Source organism: Calonectris borealis, chromosome Z (assembly GCF_964195595.1).
Source record: "Calonectris borealis chromosome Z, bCalBor7.hap1.2, whole genome shotgun sequence".
Classification (NCBI taxonomy): domain Eukaryota; kingdom Metazoa; phylum Chordata; class Aves; order Procellariiformes; family Procellariidae; genus Calonectris; species Calonectris borealis.
In genome coordinates this window covers 55,389,958-55,406,410 of record NC_134352.1, presented here as the reverse complement: position 1 = coordinate 55,406,410, position 16,453 = coordinate 55,389,958, and the positions used below count along the sequence as shown (strand labels likewise).

At 36.6% G+C, this 16,453-nt stretch overlaps 1 protein-coding gene across 5 annotated transcripts in view; it reads left to right on the top strand.

The window, feature by feature from the left end:
• The window catches only part of KDM4C (lysine demethylase 4C), a 295,696-nt gene that overhangs the window by 179,614 nt on the left and 99,629 nt on the right, over positions 1 to 16,453 (top strand). For all 5 annotated transcript variants that reach the window (XM_075136779.1, XM_075136780.1, XM_075136777.1 and 2 more), the window contains 3 exons: positions 3,161 to 3,342; positions 4,213 to 4,429; positions 4,935 to 5,011. In XM_075136779.1, coding sequence (XP_074992880.1) covers positions 3,161 to 3,342; positions 4,213 to 4,429; positions 4,935 to 5,011 — 476 coding nt within the window. The remainder of the gene's footprint in view (positions 1 to 3,160; positions 3,343 to 4,212; positions 4,430 to 4,934; positions 5,012 to 16,453) is intronic.

Genomic DNA, 16,453 nt, shown 5'->3' with positions numbered 1-16,453 from the left:
AATTTTGAATATCCTTGGGGTGTTCAAACGAGCATGTTCCTATTGGTATGTCTCCTAAATGTGGTTCAGGTCTTGTTTAGGGTTAAACAACTATTCAAGAATACCATCCAGAGATGTACCCGCAACAGGTACTGTGGCTACTCAAGCCCTGACGACAGGCACTGTGGTTACTCCAGTCCTCGCAACAGGCACTGTGGCTACTCAAACCTCAGCGACAGGCACTGCAGCTGAACCAGAGAACGAACCCATGCCAGTATCAGTCACCCCTCTACACAAGAAGAAATACACGAAAATCAGCTCATTTAGTAAGGCATGAAGATGAACCAGGGCCATCACGAGAACAGGAGAAGGAAAAGGCAGAATCCATAAATGAGATGGTAACCACCCAATCCCTATCCCTGAGTGAGCTGCGAGATATGCGAAAAGACTTCAGTCGTCATCCAGGCGAGCACATTGTCACCTGGCTGCTCCGATGCTGGGATAACGGGGCCAGTAGCCTGGAATTAGAGGTTAGGGAAGCCAAGCAGCTGGGATCCCTTTCTAGGGAAGGGGGCATTGACAAAGCAATTGGACAAGGGGCACAAGTCCTCAGCCTCTGGAGGTGACTCCTGTCAGACGTGAAGGAAAGGTATCCCTTCAAGGAAGATGTTATATATTACCCAGGCAAGTGGACCACCATGGAGAGAGCTATCCAGTACCTGAGGGAATTAGCCATGCTGGAGGTGATTTATGATGACCCGAACAACGAGCAGTTGTCCAAAGATCCAGATGAAGTCCAGTGTGCCCAAGCCATGTGGCAGAAGTTTGTACAGAGTGCACCATCATCACACAGTGGGCTCGAATAGGAAACCCCAGTCGCCCAGGAATCTTGGAAGTGATCATGGACTGGCCAGAAGGCAAAGATTTTGGAATGTCGCCAGCAGAGGAGGTGACACATGCTGAAGGGGCCCCACTGTATAATAAACTACGAGAAAACGAGAAGCAATATGCCCTGTTCACTGATGGGTCCTGTCGCCTTGTGGGAAAGCATCGGAGGTGGAAAGCTGCTGTATGGAGTCTTATGTGACAAGTCGCAGAAACTGCTGAAGGAGGTGGTGAATTGAGTCAGTTTGCAGAGGTGAAAGGGACTGTTGTGGTTTAACCCGGCAGGCGGCTGAACACCACACAGCCTTTCACTCACTCCCCTCACCCCCAGTGGGATGGGGGAGAGAATCAGGAAAAAAAAAAGGTAAAATTCGTGGATTGATTTAAAGACAGTTTAATAGGACAGAAAAGGAAGGGACAAAAAAAAAAAACCAGAAGGTAAAAGAATACGCAAAATAAGTGATGCACAATGCAATTGGCTCAACACCTGGCAATTGACGCCCAGCCAGTTCCCAAGCAGCGGCCCTCCGGCCAGCTTTCCCCTAGTCTATATACTGAGCATGATGGCATATGGTATGGAATATCCCTTTGGCCAGTTTGGGTCAGCTGTCCTGGCTGTGCCCCCTCCCAGCTTCTCATTGTCAGGGCATGAGAAGCTGAAAAGTCTTCGACTTAGTGTAAGCACTATGTAGCAACAACTAAAACATCAGTGTGTTATCAACATTCTTCTCATGCTAAATCCAAAACACAGCACTATACCAGCTACTAGGAAGAAAATTAACTCTATCCCAGGTGAAACCAGGACACTTGCTAGTAGACAAATATTTTAATCCATATTTTATTCAACACTGATAAAAATACTATCAACTTTATAGTGCTTTTATAGTAATGCATGACAATTTATCTTAGGAGGAGATCCATAAAGCCTCTGCTTTTGGTAAAGTGGATGAAGGCAGTCATGGGCTGAAGAAATGTGATGATTGAACTTAATGTACTTCATTAAACATTTCTCTGTTGTTGGAGTTTTCTTCTTCCGAAATAAATTTTTCTTAAATACATCGTTAGAAAAGGACTTTATGCTATAGACCTTTTTTTGTTATCTGAAAGCTCTATTCAATAACTTTCCACATTTTCTTTCCCACATTCACATTATTTTAATGATTCTAATTGACACCTACATGCCTTTTCATTGATCATGAATGATTTAATGACCCTGTCAACTTGAATGAACAGAACCACAGACCTCATCATTAATCAGAACAGTGTATAAGGACCCAATTCAGAAAAATATACTTAACGTCTCCTGTCAACAATGCTTTCCTTTCTAGAATGAAAAGACATTTCCCTCCTGGGGAGGGAAATTTCACAGGTGGCAAAATCACTAGGTTGCCTGTGAAGATATCTTGAGGTTTCCAACCAGCTCAAACATGTGACTAAGCTGAAATTCTGGTATTAACAACTGGATCATTAATAATTATGCGATTGATTTCACTTGGGCAGGGGTTTTACACCCAGTCTCCTTTTCACAGATTTCTGTTTTCCACATCTTTCTCGATAGCAAATGACTACATTTTTAGATTACTCCTATTGAATAAGCTATTTCTCTTTGAGTTTCAGTCTGATTTTATTTACTTCTCTAGAAGCTTTTAATTTCATAAAGTCAGCTTTATGGAGTTCTGCACAGAAACACTGCTAATAAGTAAAACAAACTTTTAAAACATCTAGAACAGATCACTGATACTACCAAATAATTTTTCCCATAGTGGGATCCAGCATGGATGTCCAGCTACATCTCAGATCTGATGGTTCCCCATTACCCCCTGGCTATAACATTTGTCACTTTTTCCCTTTGGAAAATGAGCGTCAGTTTCCATAAAGAGTTGAGAGGTGCTATTCTGGGTGAACAGAGTGATTTGTGTGGTGCTGCTTGGCAGATTGCAACATGTTCCATCCATAAGGAATTTAGGGCAGAGTGCATGGAGGGGTAGGGGATAGAGGTTGGAGGAGTTAAGGAGTGGGAGAGTGAGATGTAATGTTGTGGATATGAATACAAATTGTAAATAGTAGAGCTAGTGGCATACTTTCTTATGCTGTATGTGGAGCAGTCAACTCATGACACAGGTGTCAAAGCACTTTTTTTGTGTGCTTGTCCTGATGCATAATTCTTTGACTTCTGCATTTGTATTCACACACAGACTTCTTATAGCATTGTTTTATCTTCATTGTTAGCACACATGACAAAATCATTGTCTTCATTCCAGAACTACAATATAACCAATTGTTTGTTCTTTTTAAGAACTGCCTGAGACTATCTTAATTGAAGAGAAAGTTCAAGAGACAGAGACATGGGCCAGGCCTCTGGTCTACCTTTGGCAGATGAGAGCACCCGATTTCAATGCTGAAAAAGAATACAATGCAGCTTGTGCAAAAAAGGAACCACACTGTGCCATTTGCACCCTTCTTATGCCATACCACAAGGTAAGCAAGATCCTAACAGCTCCTTCTCCGGGTGAAGTGTGAAGTAACTGCCCAGCTACTTCATTTCCAGTAAATTAGAAATAAGATAAACTTACGCATTTGATTTGTATGAGAAGTAAACAAACTCACTATTGTTAAAGTTAGAACTGATACTCTGTTCACCTGCATTTACCCTTGATTGCAGACAGTGCATGTCTTTTACTAGAGTTTATGTAGGATTAGTATTAATGTATGTGTCCTGGCCCTTGAAGTTACACTTTTTGAGATGGCGAATCCACATAGGTTTGTATCTTTTAGCTATTTCCTTGTATGTTCATCTTCAAATGCTTTTTATTGGAGCGTCTTCTATGTTTCCTTCCCGCAGTGTTGAAGAAATAAGTGTTTTCACAATATTTAGGCTTTCTCAGGAATAATATTCTCATAGAAACAGTCTAATGCAGGCGCGGTTTGATACTGGCTTGAGGGATTGCTGTGTCAAATGTGCTGAAAATGCTACCCTAGTACTATGGTACTAATTCTGAAGCTGCTAAACTGGAATCCCCTCAGCATGGGAACTAGGAAGAAAACTTTTATTACACTGGACCCAGTTAAAGGACTCAAAGGGAGACAGAGGTACAGTATCATTGAACACTGCAGCAATAACACTAGTTTGCAGGCTTAGTGCTATTCTAGATTTCACAGTTATTTGAACAATCAAGGAACTATAGAATGACTGTGATAAATATCTAGAAGCAGTTAATTTTCTCATAAAACTGTTACATTGTTAGTGCAAGAGCTGGGAGGGGAGAAGTAATTTCATCATTGTCAAAAGGAAGAGTAAGTAAGACTCTCCTTTCTTTTACTTAAATATAAATTTTGTTTATTTTCCAGCCAGCCAGTCATGATGAAGAAAGTCCTACTTTCAGGGAAGCAAACTCAGCAGAAACACTGATGGCTGAAAATGAAAAGACTAAACCTCTTATTCCAGAGATGTGTTTTATTTATAGTGAAGAAAACACTGAAAACTATCCATCAAATGCCTTTATCGAAGAAGATGGAACAAGTCTTCTGATTTCCTGTGCAAAGTGTTGCGTACGGGTTCATGCAAGTAAATAAACTAATTGTTCAATTGGCAGAAATGTAATTTCAAATTTTGTTTTATTGATAAATAATAGTTAACTAGGCTTCTAGTATGTCTTTAAAAGTACCTGAAGAACATTTCCATATGTAATGCTTCAATCACTGGCTAAGTTTTTTTAAAAAGTATGTTACATTTTCTATTCCTTGTTAATGATTGCTGTGAAAATAGTGAAGAATTAACTTTTCTGTAAACTTTAAATAATCACAAACTTCTGGTTCTTGTTTAAATTCTGAGCTATTAAATTCTTCTTTTACTTCTCATATTTTAAACCGCTGTGTGATGTTAGTATGTCCTTATTAAGTAGTCTAATTTGTATATTTCATAGACTATGGAATTTGTCGTAAGCCTAGATTGGAAAAGTCTCCTTGGTCACAGGAGTTGTGTTTTACTAGTGTTTTATACACAGTTGAATTGTATGGCATCATAGATAGAAAGGCAGAATATATTAATCAATCCAGCTCTCTTATTCTAGGTTGCTATGGTGTTCCTTCTCATGAAATCCATAATGAATGGTTGTGTTCTCGATGCAGAAAAGAAGCCTGGACAGCCGTAAGTTTCACATGTTGCTTAGTTATCTAACACATTAGAGGTTAAGGGAAAAAAAAAAAAAAAAAAAAGAAGCACATTCATGATTGCATGTGGGATGTAGCCTGTGTATTTTTTATGAACACCCACTTGCTGGGGAAAAATAATTTGTAAAATACAATTAGATTTCAATGTAAAATGTAGTAGCATTTTGATAGACAAACTTGGAGTAGGTTTATACACTCAAGAAAAGGGTTGGCTAATAGAACATAGTTGTGTGTAAAACATTGTTAAAGGAAACAACTGAAAATTTAAATGCACATAAGAGAGAGAAAAAATGAGATTTCCTCTAAATAATCTAGACTTTTGGTATGTACTTGTAGGCAACTGGAGAATAGAGAAAAGGAAAGAGAATAATAAATTACAGTCAAGAATGAAATTATTTTTTTACAGCATTTAAGGTTTACTGTGCTGTATAAGCGGAAAAAGGTTTCACTTGCGAAGCTCCTAAATGCCTATTATTTTATTTTAAAAAAAGTGTAAAATAGTTTTATACAGCAAGGAATATATAGACGAGCAATTAATAGTTTACAGAATCCCTAAACGAATACTCATTTAAAAAAAACCAGTTTGTAATTTTACATTTCACCAATCTATCAATTGCCCTGCTAAGTCGTCTAATATTTGTTTTCCTTAAAAAAGCTTGAGGAAATGTGATAATCAGTTTTGATGGCAACATAGCTTTTCTTCATTCAATTGTTGAATTAAAAGCAGATATTTCAGGTGCCTTAAAAATGTAAATCCTTAAATGACATCATAAAATTTTTAGATATGTTGAAAAAGAAATGCAAATTCAAGTTACTGGAAAATACAATAATGCTTTGTCAAACATCACTTCTTGCAATTATGAAAGTCACCTGTAAGAAATTAGCAAACTGAAAGTAACAATAAATAGAAACACTTTGATTTTCCTTTTGTACACTGTCAACATTTTAAGGTTCTTTTGTGAATGCTAAGAATTAAGGAAACAAAAGAGGAACTGGTATTTTTAATCCACATATTACCTAAGCTGTGGAAAAGAAAAGGAAAAAAGTGACTTAGAACTGCTCATTACAAAAATATGGTCCATCTATAATGTTTAGTCCTGTGTTCTCTCAGTGAATAGCTATTAAAATATTTATTGAATCAATTTCTATCTCTGTAATGTGTTCTCATTTTAGTAGGAAAGGCATTTTTACTAGGTAAAATCCCATTTTCATCTTTCATTGGTAACCAGAAAACCTTGTTAGAGCTTTCTTATCAGACAATCGTGAGTTTCAGGATCTCCTGAACTACTTTTGTAACTACTGTTCTAGAGTCAGGGGAAGATCGAGGGGAAAAGCATAAGTCTGTTCTAGCAAGTGACAGGTTGCCATTAACTCGGACTCTAATTACCAGTTAAACAAACAGGGTTAGAAAGCCCTGCTGCTCTATCAAAAAGTTTTGTTAATTTCTTTTCAGGGGAGATACAATTATGACGTGCAAGTGTGGGAATTCTAAGGAGAACATTCTTATTCATGAAATACCATGTATGACAGCAATAGGACTGAATCAGATGTTTTTGTTAAAAACACTGAAAAATTTAGAACACTGCCTTCGAATCTGATGTTAACTGCACAGTAACAGTAACGCATTTGAGGGGAAATTTGGAGAGACTCTTTGTCCTTTGACTATTGTGCATTTTTTAAAATGAAAAGGTGCTGAAAAATAGTAAAACTAAATTCAGTCTTATAAATTGTTAATGCTGTGTTGTAGAAAGGAATCTAAAAAAATTGTTCTGGGGTTTTAAGGTTGTTTACAAATGTTCTTGAAGTGAAGAGGCCATTCAGATAGTGCAGCGGTAGGTGAAAGATAAGAATAAAAATAGTGAGATAAAGACTGAGTCATTTTCATTCACTACGGGGCAATAAAGGGGGAATTGGGTAATATGATAGGAAAAAGAAGATGTTGGGGAGAAGATTAAAGCTTGACTTGACTGGGATTTTTCTTTGACAAACTTTTAGGGGAAAAATTTGCACCCAAGGACAGCGTTAATGTGAGAAGAATTATGCACGTTTTACTGAATAGGTTTATTTTATTCTTTTATGATGCATATAAGTTTCTGAAGATAAGGAAGGTCTGAATTTTAGGGGAAGTACTTTTTGGCCAAATTACTTGAGGAGATGAGATGAAGTAGTGGAAGAGATATCAAAAATATACAGAAAATAGCTGAAAGGAATTTTCATGTGAAGAGGTTTCAGTATTGGATTTTTGCAAAAGCACACTCTAGGAACTGCAGAGAAGACTCAGTGGATTTCTGGAATTTTATGTGTTAGATAACAAGAATGTGATAGGAATGAAATAGAGCACCATTGTCACTGTGCAAAGGCTAGACAATATGTTTAGCCCACTTGGACAACTTATTTAATGTAAGCTTTGGCTATTATATATTTAATTGAATTGCTGTGATTTTGTATGTGTATTGATTACTGTACAGCTAAATTGTTAGTGCTGACAACTTCATCTTTCTATAGCTCTGATATGGTGACCAGAGTGAAATGAACTTATGCCCCAAGAGCTCTTCATTCAGATATGTTTGTGGAATACAATTCACATTGTTAATGTCATAAGTTGTTATTCAGTTGGGAGGTTTTAATGAAATGTTGAAGATTGAATAGACCTCACTAATATTAAATTTACTTAAAACTTGTCCCCCATAATATGCCATCTTGTATTCTTTATTATTACATGTCGTTCACGTATCAATGTGTACTGTTGATTGTCAGCTGAAGGATGTAGGAGTGACAGATAGTAGGCATCTGCTACCCAAGTTAAATAGCAAAAATCCAACAGTTTCAAGGATGTGAACAATGTTCTGTTATTTACTCATTCGTGAATGATACCCAATTCACTTTTTTTTTTTTTAACAGTAGGGTCTTTCAAAACTCTCGAGATGCTGAAGCAATCTCAGAACTATTAGTGATTATCTCTGAGAGTTTGCAGAGCTTAAATGAGGTGCCAGCAGCCTGGAAAATTTAATGTTGCTTTTTAAAAAGGCAGGAAATGGGTGGCTCAAGGAATTATGTGGCAGTCAACCTATCTTGGGTTCCAAGAGAAATACTAAACAAATGACAAATCTATCAATTTCTAAACACCTAGACAATAACAGAGTACAAAAAGATATGTATTTGAGAACAAACCAACTAATTTTTTACTGCGACAGGAATAAAGTTTAAGCAAAAGATTTCATGCGTCCTAACTTTCAGATGCTTTTGATAGTGTTTTAAATTCTGATATTCAAGTGACTGAAGAGATATGATGTAAATCGATAGTTGCCAAACATATAGGAATATGGATTTGCTTTCAACCCTCAATATCTCAGGCCCCCAGCCATGATTCTCATCAGACTCTTAAAATCACTGAGAGAGTGATAAAGTTCTGTGCATCATTTGCTAGTTACTTTTCATGACCTTGTGGAACATATGTGGAAATCTAGACTGGTTTACTTTAAGTTGTTTAAGATGATTGCACAGGAGTTGGGGGAGTATACTTCATGTGAAGCTACCAAGGTGTTAAACTGTCATGGTTTAACCCCAGTTGGCAACCAAGCACCACACAGCCGCTTGCTCACCCACCCCCTCTCTGGTGGTATGGGGGAGAGAATTAGAAGGGCAAAAGTAAGAAAATTCGTGGATTGAGATAAGAACAGTTTAATGATTGAAATAAAATAAAATTAAAAAAAAAAAAGAAATGAAAAGGAAAACAACAAAAAGAGAGAGAGAAAGAAAACCCAAGAAAAACAAGTCATGCAGCTGCCCCACCACCCGCAGACCGATGCCCAGCCAGTCCCCGAGCAGCGATCGCTGCCCCCTGGCCAACTCCCCAGTTTATATACTGAGCATGACGTCATATGGATTGAAAAGAACCTTCTTAGTATAGCCAAGGGAAGACAGAAAGGAAGTAAGTAGCATTCTCTCATGTAAAATTATACGTGTGTGGCAAAGAGGAACATAATAAATTGCCATTCTCTCATTTTAGGGACAAGATGACTTGTAGCAGCCTTAAACTGCATCAGCAGAAGTTTATGTTAATACCAGGAAATTTTGCGAATTTTTATTTCTGAAAATAGTGAACTACTGGAATAGGATAAATAGAGATTTTGTAGAATCTACTGCTTCATGATTTTTAAAAACATGTTAGACAAACATTTGTCAGGAATAGTTGAAGAAGACTTGATCATGCCTTGAGGCAGAAGGATAAAATAAACACTGAGGTTTCTTTTTTCTATGGTTCTCTTTTGCCTGTTTGAGCAGTATTATCCATTGCAAAGCGATGTGACTGTAGTTCTCTTTGGAGAAAAAACTTAAATTTATTAGTGTATTTTCAGTTGTATGGAATCTCATTGCTCTAAACAGCATGATTAAGAATTGCTGATACTTATTTGGGTCCTATTGTCATTTTAGGATCGTGTTTCTGTCTCTTCAGAGTTTGGACAATAACCTTAGATTATCCTAACAGCTTTCACTTCAAAATAGTACAATACTTTTATCTAATCTTAGCATTATACTTAAGATACATGTGGTTCTCTTTTAACCAATCTTCTGTACATCTATAAAGAAAGACAACTTAATTGAATATACTGGTGCCCAGAGTACTACTTTCCCTTTTAAAAAGAAAGTAGTTTATGTTAGTAGTGCCAACCTGCAGCTGAAAGTTTTATGCTACCTTTAAGTTATATGTATATGTTCCTGTTATGAATCAATTTTTTAATTTGTATAATTTTTTGTATATCTGTTGCTATACATATGATATTTTAATTGTATTTTAAATTGCTGTGTAGTACCATAAATTTCTCTGGAGAGGGAGATGTAATTAAAGAAAATTACTTATTTGCATGACCTTTTTTTTACTGTAGGGAATGTAGAGTGAGTGTATTTTAAATTACAACTAACAAGGTTCAGACTTCTGAAGTTTCTACATGAAACAAATGAAAAAAAATCATATTTGTCTAAATTCTTGTTCAGGATAAGCATTCCTAAAAACTGCAGCTGTTGCAGAAGATGTCAAACTGAGATTTGACTCACTGTGGGAATTATTTATCCACATGCCTTCAAAAATTCAATTCTTTCGTCAGAAAAGTGCACAAAATGAGAAGATTTAATTATCAGAAAATACCTATTCCCTGAAACTCTAACTTCCTGAATGTCTGATATTGTTTTCCTTCCTCTTTACATTGACTCCTAGAAGGAGAAGATTTAGCTGAGGAAGACCTGTCTGAGGAATTCCCTTCCGGGTAAAAATTAAATCCTGAAGGGAAGGTTGATTGGAAAACAAGGAGAAAGAAAAGTTTTGTGCAGTGGAGAATAAAATGGAAGTTATGAAACATTGGTACAAACCTTGGTTTAAAGTTCAGAATTCATTTCTTAGGAGGGGAAGTTCCTCCTCATTCCTCTGCTTACACAATTAAGTATTGAATTTCGTTCTGTTAAATGATACTTTCTTAAACTCCTAGCAGTTATGTTAACTTTATAGAAAATTTGGTCTCTACTAGGTTTTTGTATATCAGTATGATTTTTCAAAACACTGAAATATGAGAGCACTATAGAAATGAGAGCTCTATTAATAACTAAATGAAACTCTATTTTGTGTGAATCCCAACTATGAACGTCATTAAAATATGGAAATAGAAAAATGCCTATGTGGACTCAGATTTACAGAGCTAGACTTTTCTTTGATGGAGATTCCATTTTATATTATCAGAGGAAACTGCTTTTGAGATTCAGAAGCAATACTGTTTTCTTGCAGTTGCAGCATCTCTAAGTAGCTGAAGTGGTATGCTTTACGATATTTTATGTCAAATTTTCACCTTCCAGGATGCACTTGGATCCATGATAACATAACATACCTGTATATTCTACTAGGCAGTAGGTGCTATTTGATATTGATTATTGACAAAAGAGAAGAATTATACCAAATTTGCCTGTGCTAATGGACAAAAAATAGCCATAAATCAATCCCCCAAAACAATTAAAAAAATCAAATAATACTAAATAAGTCATCTGCATGGCTCCTGCAAGTGTAACGGTATTCATACAAGGTGCCTTGATTGAGAACAAATGCCTCATTAATCTCAAATGCTTCAGCTAAAGAAAACTAGTGAAGTTGGGAAGAATAATGACTGGCATTATAGAGAATGCAGTGTACTGTACAATGTGCAAGGATGTGGTCACCTAATGGCTATAGTACATAAACATAAGTACCTTTATTATTTAGAGGACAAAAGGATTTGGGACAGGAAAGAGTTAGAAAGAAGAGCAAGTAAGGAAACAGGTAAATGCACTTCATTGCCTTACTTCATAGTAAGCTAACTGTTAATAAGGTTACTAAGGAAGCTGCCTGACTTTTCATGTTATTCTAACCCTCCATAGCACTACAGAAATAGTTCAGCACTTAATCTGGTCAGTTGGCACTGATTTTGAGAACAGATCTTATGCTGAATAGCAAGTGTTAAACAGCTTAGCAGAATTTTTTTTCTGTAGGTGAGCTTTTTCATGCTTTATATTTTACTATTGGTATTCAGACTTTTGTTTGTTTGTATTTTGTGGTTAGCGTAGCCCGTTACATCAGCTGAAGGATTTATTTTTTCTTTTTTTTTCCCCAAGGCATCAGAAAAGTGGCACATAAGAGCTTTCTACATTCGAGCTCAGAAACTGCCCTATTTCACCCTACTGAAAATAATGATTTTGAACAATCTTTTTATAGTGGTGCCCTTCTCACTGGTACAGTGTCAGCATTTCCATTATAAACTCCTGTTTTGGGAGCCTGATAACTGCCAAAATTAACTCACTACATGTGAGTTGGTATACAGTGTCTTAATTTTCAGACTGATTTTGCTACCAAGCTTTAAAATCATTTGGATATTGTTAATAAAAAGAAATTATTGGCAGGAAAATCTGGCTATAGCATGAAAGGTTAAAACCTTAAGTTTTCTGTGTTTTTCTCTTTTCTTTTTAGAAAAGTAAGGCCCAATTTTTTTTTTTTTTTTTTTTTTTAATTTTTAAAATCTGGATTTTCCCAAACCTTCCCTGCAAAAAGTTGACTTACAGGGAGAATGACTTATAAATGCTGTTGATAACCCTGTGTGGACTTGGAGGTGGGGAGCATGATACTTCTTTCTGGTTTTGGTATTAGCCTAGTAACAGGATATGTATTGCTTGTAAAAACTAGTCTTTGACACAACACGTTTTAACAGATTTGTAAATACTGAGTTTCTCTGATGCTGTCACAGAAACCAAATTGAGGACTGGTAAACCGGAAAGTATCTTTTTAACCTAAGTGCCGTAATGCTGAGACCCAAAGTCCATTTTGACCTTGGATTCCCTTCATTGCAGTTCACCAAGTCAACCTTTGCCACTGATATCCATGTGAAAAGGCTTGATAGTTTGGGGCACCTCCAGTGTGGGTATTCTCATCTTACCAAGGAAGGGGTTGTCCATTCAGGGTGAAGCAGGATTTCAATCAGCTGCAGCTTTGAGTCTGGCCCTGCTTGGAGCTGTAGTTGGACCAGAGAACCTCCACCAACCTCGTCCAATCGAAATTTGTCCTCAAAGACCATATCTGATCTCCAGGATTACTGCTGCAAAATCATTGAGGAGAGAAAAAGGCTGGAAATAGCCAGTAGCAGGTTATCCTGCCCTGTGCAGCTGGTGCTAGGCTGCTTTCTTGAAGATACAAATTTTCATCTAAAGATGTTCAGGTTTAAATCTAATATTTACTGTCACTTCCAAACATTGTCTTATAATAATGGGAATAATCCTACATATTTTTTATCAGTAGACATACCATCATTCCATTTTTGTTTGTGTGTTTGCTAAGTGTTTAGCCTCAGTGTTATCCTCTGGCAGTGATTTTCACAATCTCATTATATTTTGCAGGAAGAATGATCCGTTTTTTATTTTGTACCGAATTTCAATGCTTATTTATTTATTTTTTAAAACAGCTAATCTCATTCCATTTGACTGCTCTTCAAAGGGAAAGTTGTTTGTAATCTTTCTTGTTTGGATGCTTGGGAACAGTCGCTCTTTCTACTGTAAACATTTTTAAAAACTGAGTGACCAATAATCACTATTGCAGAAAGTATTTCATATTCAGCGATATAACAGTCTCCATTTCATACCTTGTATCTGTTTTTTACTTCAGGTATACACATTCTAGTGAGAAAGGACACATAGGGCCCCCCTGCCAAGTGTGGGAGTTATTTTTACTCCAGTTACCTGTAATGAGTGTTTTGATTCTTATTTCAGTCACAGGCCTGCCCGTTCCCATTCCTTCCCTGGCTGCAGAATTCTCTCCCTACTCCCATTCCCCATCTCACCTCTCTTTCCTGTCCTTTTCCAAGTCTTCCTTTCCCAGGCAACTCTCTCCTGTGCTTTGCATTCTTGCAGATCGCTGTTCTCAATAATGCTATGTCATGGAGAGCACAGCAAAGGACTACTTGCTCTGTATGCTGTTGCTTCAGCCTGGCATGACCTGGGAGCTATAATTGCAAGGAATTTTTTGGCCATCCCTGAATCAAGGACAGGGCAGACTGAATGTTTGCGGGATTATGTTACTGTGGAAATTCAGTAGCTGATGATTTGTAAACTTTAAATTCCCAAAGGCAGATGTCTTGAACAGATTTGAATGCATCCGAAAGAGTAAAATATTCATCCATAGCAGAAGTGTGGCCACCTTCAGTTTTCAAGAACCTACTTTAAACTTGCAGCCAAAGATGTGTCTACATATTAAATAAATATTAACCCGTGGTGGATGTCTCTTTCATGGAATTACTCAGCCTCCTCAATCAGTGTGAACTTTAAGCATCTATGAAATGCTAAAAGAATTTATAATGGTTTATTCTTTTGGACGGAGTAAGATTTTTCTGTAACATTTTCTAAAAAAAAAGGTTGAAATGCTTTTCTCAAAGTTCCTGTTATGAACAAAAATTGTTGCATTGTTGAGGCAGATGATGGTGGAACTTTGACAGTGTTTATACACAAGTGAAGATTGTGAGTTATAATGGTAGCATCTAGCAACTCTGTTAAGAAATGGTGATCCCAGACAGGAAAGTCAATCCTTTTACTAGGCAACCCTCAATTTGTCTGTAATTTGTTATTTTTAGGAATATTTTGTCTCCCAAAAAAATGGAAGTTTGTCTCTGAAAAGCTAGTTTTAAGGCAATAGCTTGAAGTGGATACAGTAACGGTCTCTGAATTGAAATTAAATAATCTCAAAAGCTATTTTCTGAGTGAAAATTATTTGCTTGGTGTGGAAAGATTAAAATATTCATTAGTGGACCATTGCTGAAAATGGCATTTTCGAATGTGTTAAGAGAAACACCAACCCTTTTCTCTTTACACAAGTAGACACAAATATAAATAAGCTGGGGAAATGAGATAGCTGAAAAGACAGCAATGCCATATCCAAATGCACATCTGTGTTAATACTATTGGGAAGTGTGACCTTGGGCATTTCAAGGCAATTGAGAGAGAAGGTGGAAGACTAAAGTGGAAGGTGGAAGATCTATTTTCAGTTCAGAGGTTCCTCTCTAAAAAACCCACCAGAGTGGCTTGAAGAAAACAAAATATGTTTTTAGCCATACAGTTTGTATCTATTTGACTTAGCTGTGGCAGGGTTCAAGATTAGATGTCTGTCTTAATTAGCTACTTTTAAATGAGACTAGTAGATCAGCATTATTGTGAGACAGCTTTGTAGCAGTTGACTTAAAACTGAAAACAACTGTTCTGACCTCTTACTAGAAATATTTGCGAAAAAACCCTGTCCACTTTACCACTTCTCTTAGATTTTTGAGTGCTTTTAGACACTAGTCAGAGTCAATAAACACACAGGGAAAATAGTTGATGAAAAAAAAGTGGAAATATATTGTTAACTGGATAAATAGTGTCCTACTTAGTGCTGAAGATATTATCAACACTTGCAATGCTTCAAACCACTAGCCAAAATCTGTACTTACTTGAAATGATTCATTCTGGTATCATTGCTAAATAAAGCTGTGATTATGAAGTTATGACAATAGCTTTATAGCAATAATAAAGTTCGGTGAATGCATTCTGTTTGTTTTTCAGAATCACAAACCTTACAAACACAGGAAAATTAAATTAAATGTATACTATATATAATGTGTATTGCAGTGTGTACTTAATGGTGTCAAGTAACGGGATTTTCCGAATATCTAGGTATCTTTTCTAAAACATTCTAAAATGTATTTTGTAAAGCTTTAAAATGGCAAGTTACATAGAATAGTAAGATCTGCCATAATGAATTAAACCAAAGTCTCTTCTAGTCTGTTATCCTCTCTCTAGCATAGCCAGAAATGAATACCTGGGGAAAAATATAAGTCATGAGCAAGCATTCCCTAATGCTCTCTCAATCTCCGACAATATGCAAATTAGAAACTGCCTTAGCCAAAGGCAGTATCTTTGTATTTATTAAGTAAAAGGTAACCTTTGCTGGATTTCTCTTTTATGAACTAATGCAGCTTCTTTTTCAACTGGTGTAAAATTTTAGCATCGACATCTGGCAAACAGTCACATACTCTGTGAAAAACTTCTTTTGTTATTGTTTTTGTTTTGAATCTGCTGCTTTCTGTTTTCCTATGATAGCAACCACCTAGTTATTGTATTGGAGTACTTAGTCAAGCCCTTTTCCAAGTCCTTCATCATTTTACTGGCATCTCTCAAACACCGTGCTGTCTTCTCTTTCCTGGCCTGACCAACTGCAGCCTGCTTAGTTATTCCTTATGCAGAAGCTGTTGCAGCTGATGTTAGCTGAATACAAGCTTTTTTTTTTTTTTTTTAATGAGGTCTGTGAAGTAAGGTTAATCAGAAATGAACAAGATCTGGATAAATTATTGAAATATTCTGGAAAACAGGATGTAATTAAATAGGGAAAAGTGCAAGATACTGAAACTAGAATACAGACAAAGGAATGGGGAGCAATGATATCAGCCACTGCTGTAGAAGAGGTCCTGGAGGTTATACTGCATGAGCTTATCAAGTCACTGCAGTCCAAAGGTGAACATGGTGTGAACACATCTCCTTAGATGTGGGATGCAAGATGTATCAACTAAACAGGCTTTGCCTGACACCACTGAGGATTTGCTGTCATTGCATTTCAGAGGGGAAAACAATGCTGCAGATGAAGACAGTAGGTGAAAAAGTTGCAGTTGTTTAACCGAGTAAGGGGCTGTAGATGGAAAATGGCAAAAAGGAAAGGAACAATCTGTTTTTCATGTTCATGATGCATAAAGTAAAAAAAAAAACGCTTAAGCTACAGCAGGGAATCTTCAGGTTAGCTGTTATGAAAAACTTCCTAATAGCAGGGATGTCAAAGAGCTGGAAGAGATTGTTAGGTTGATTATAGAGACTACATTTTATGAGGAAGTTGTTG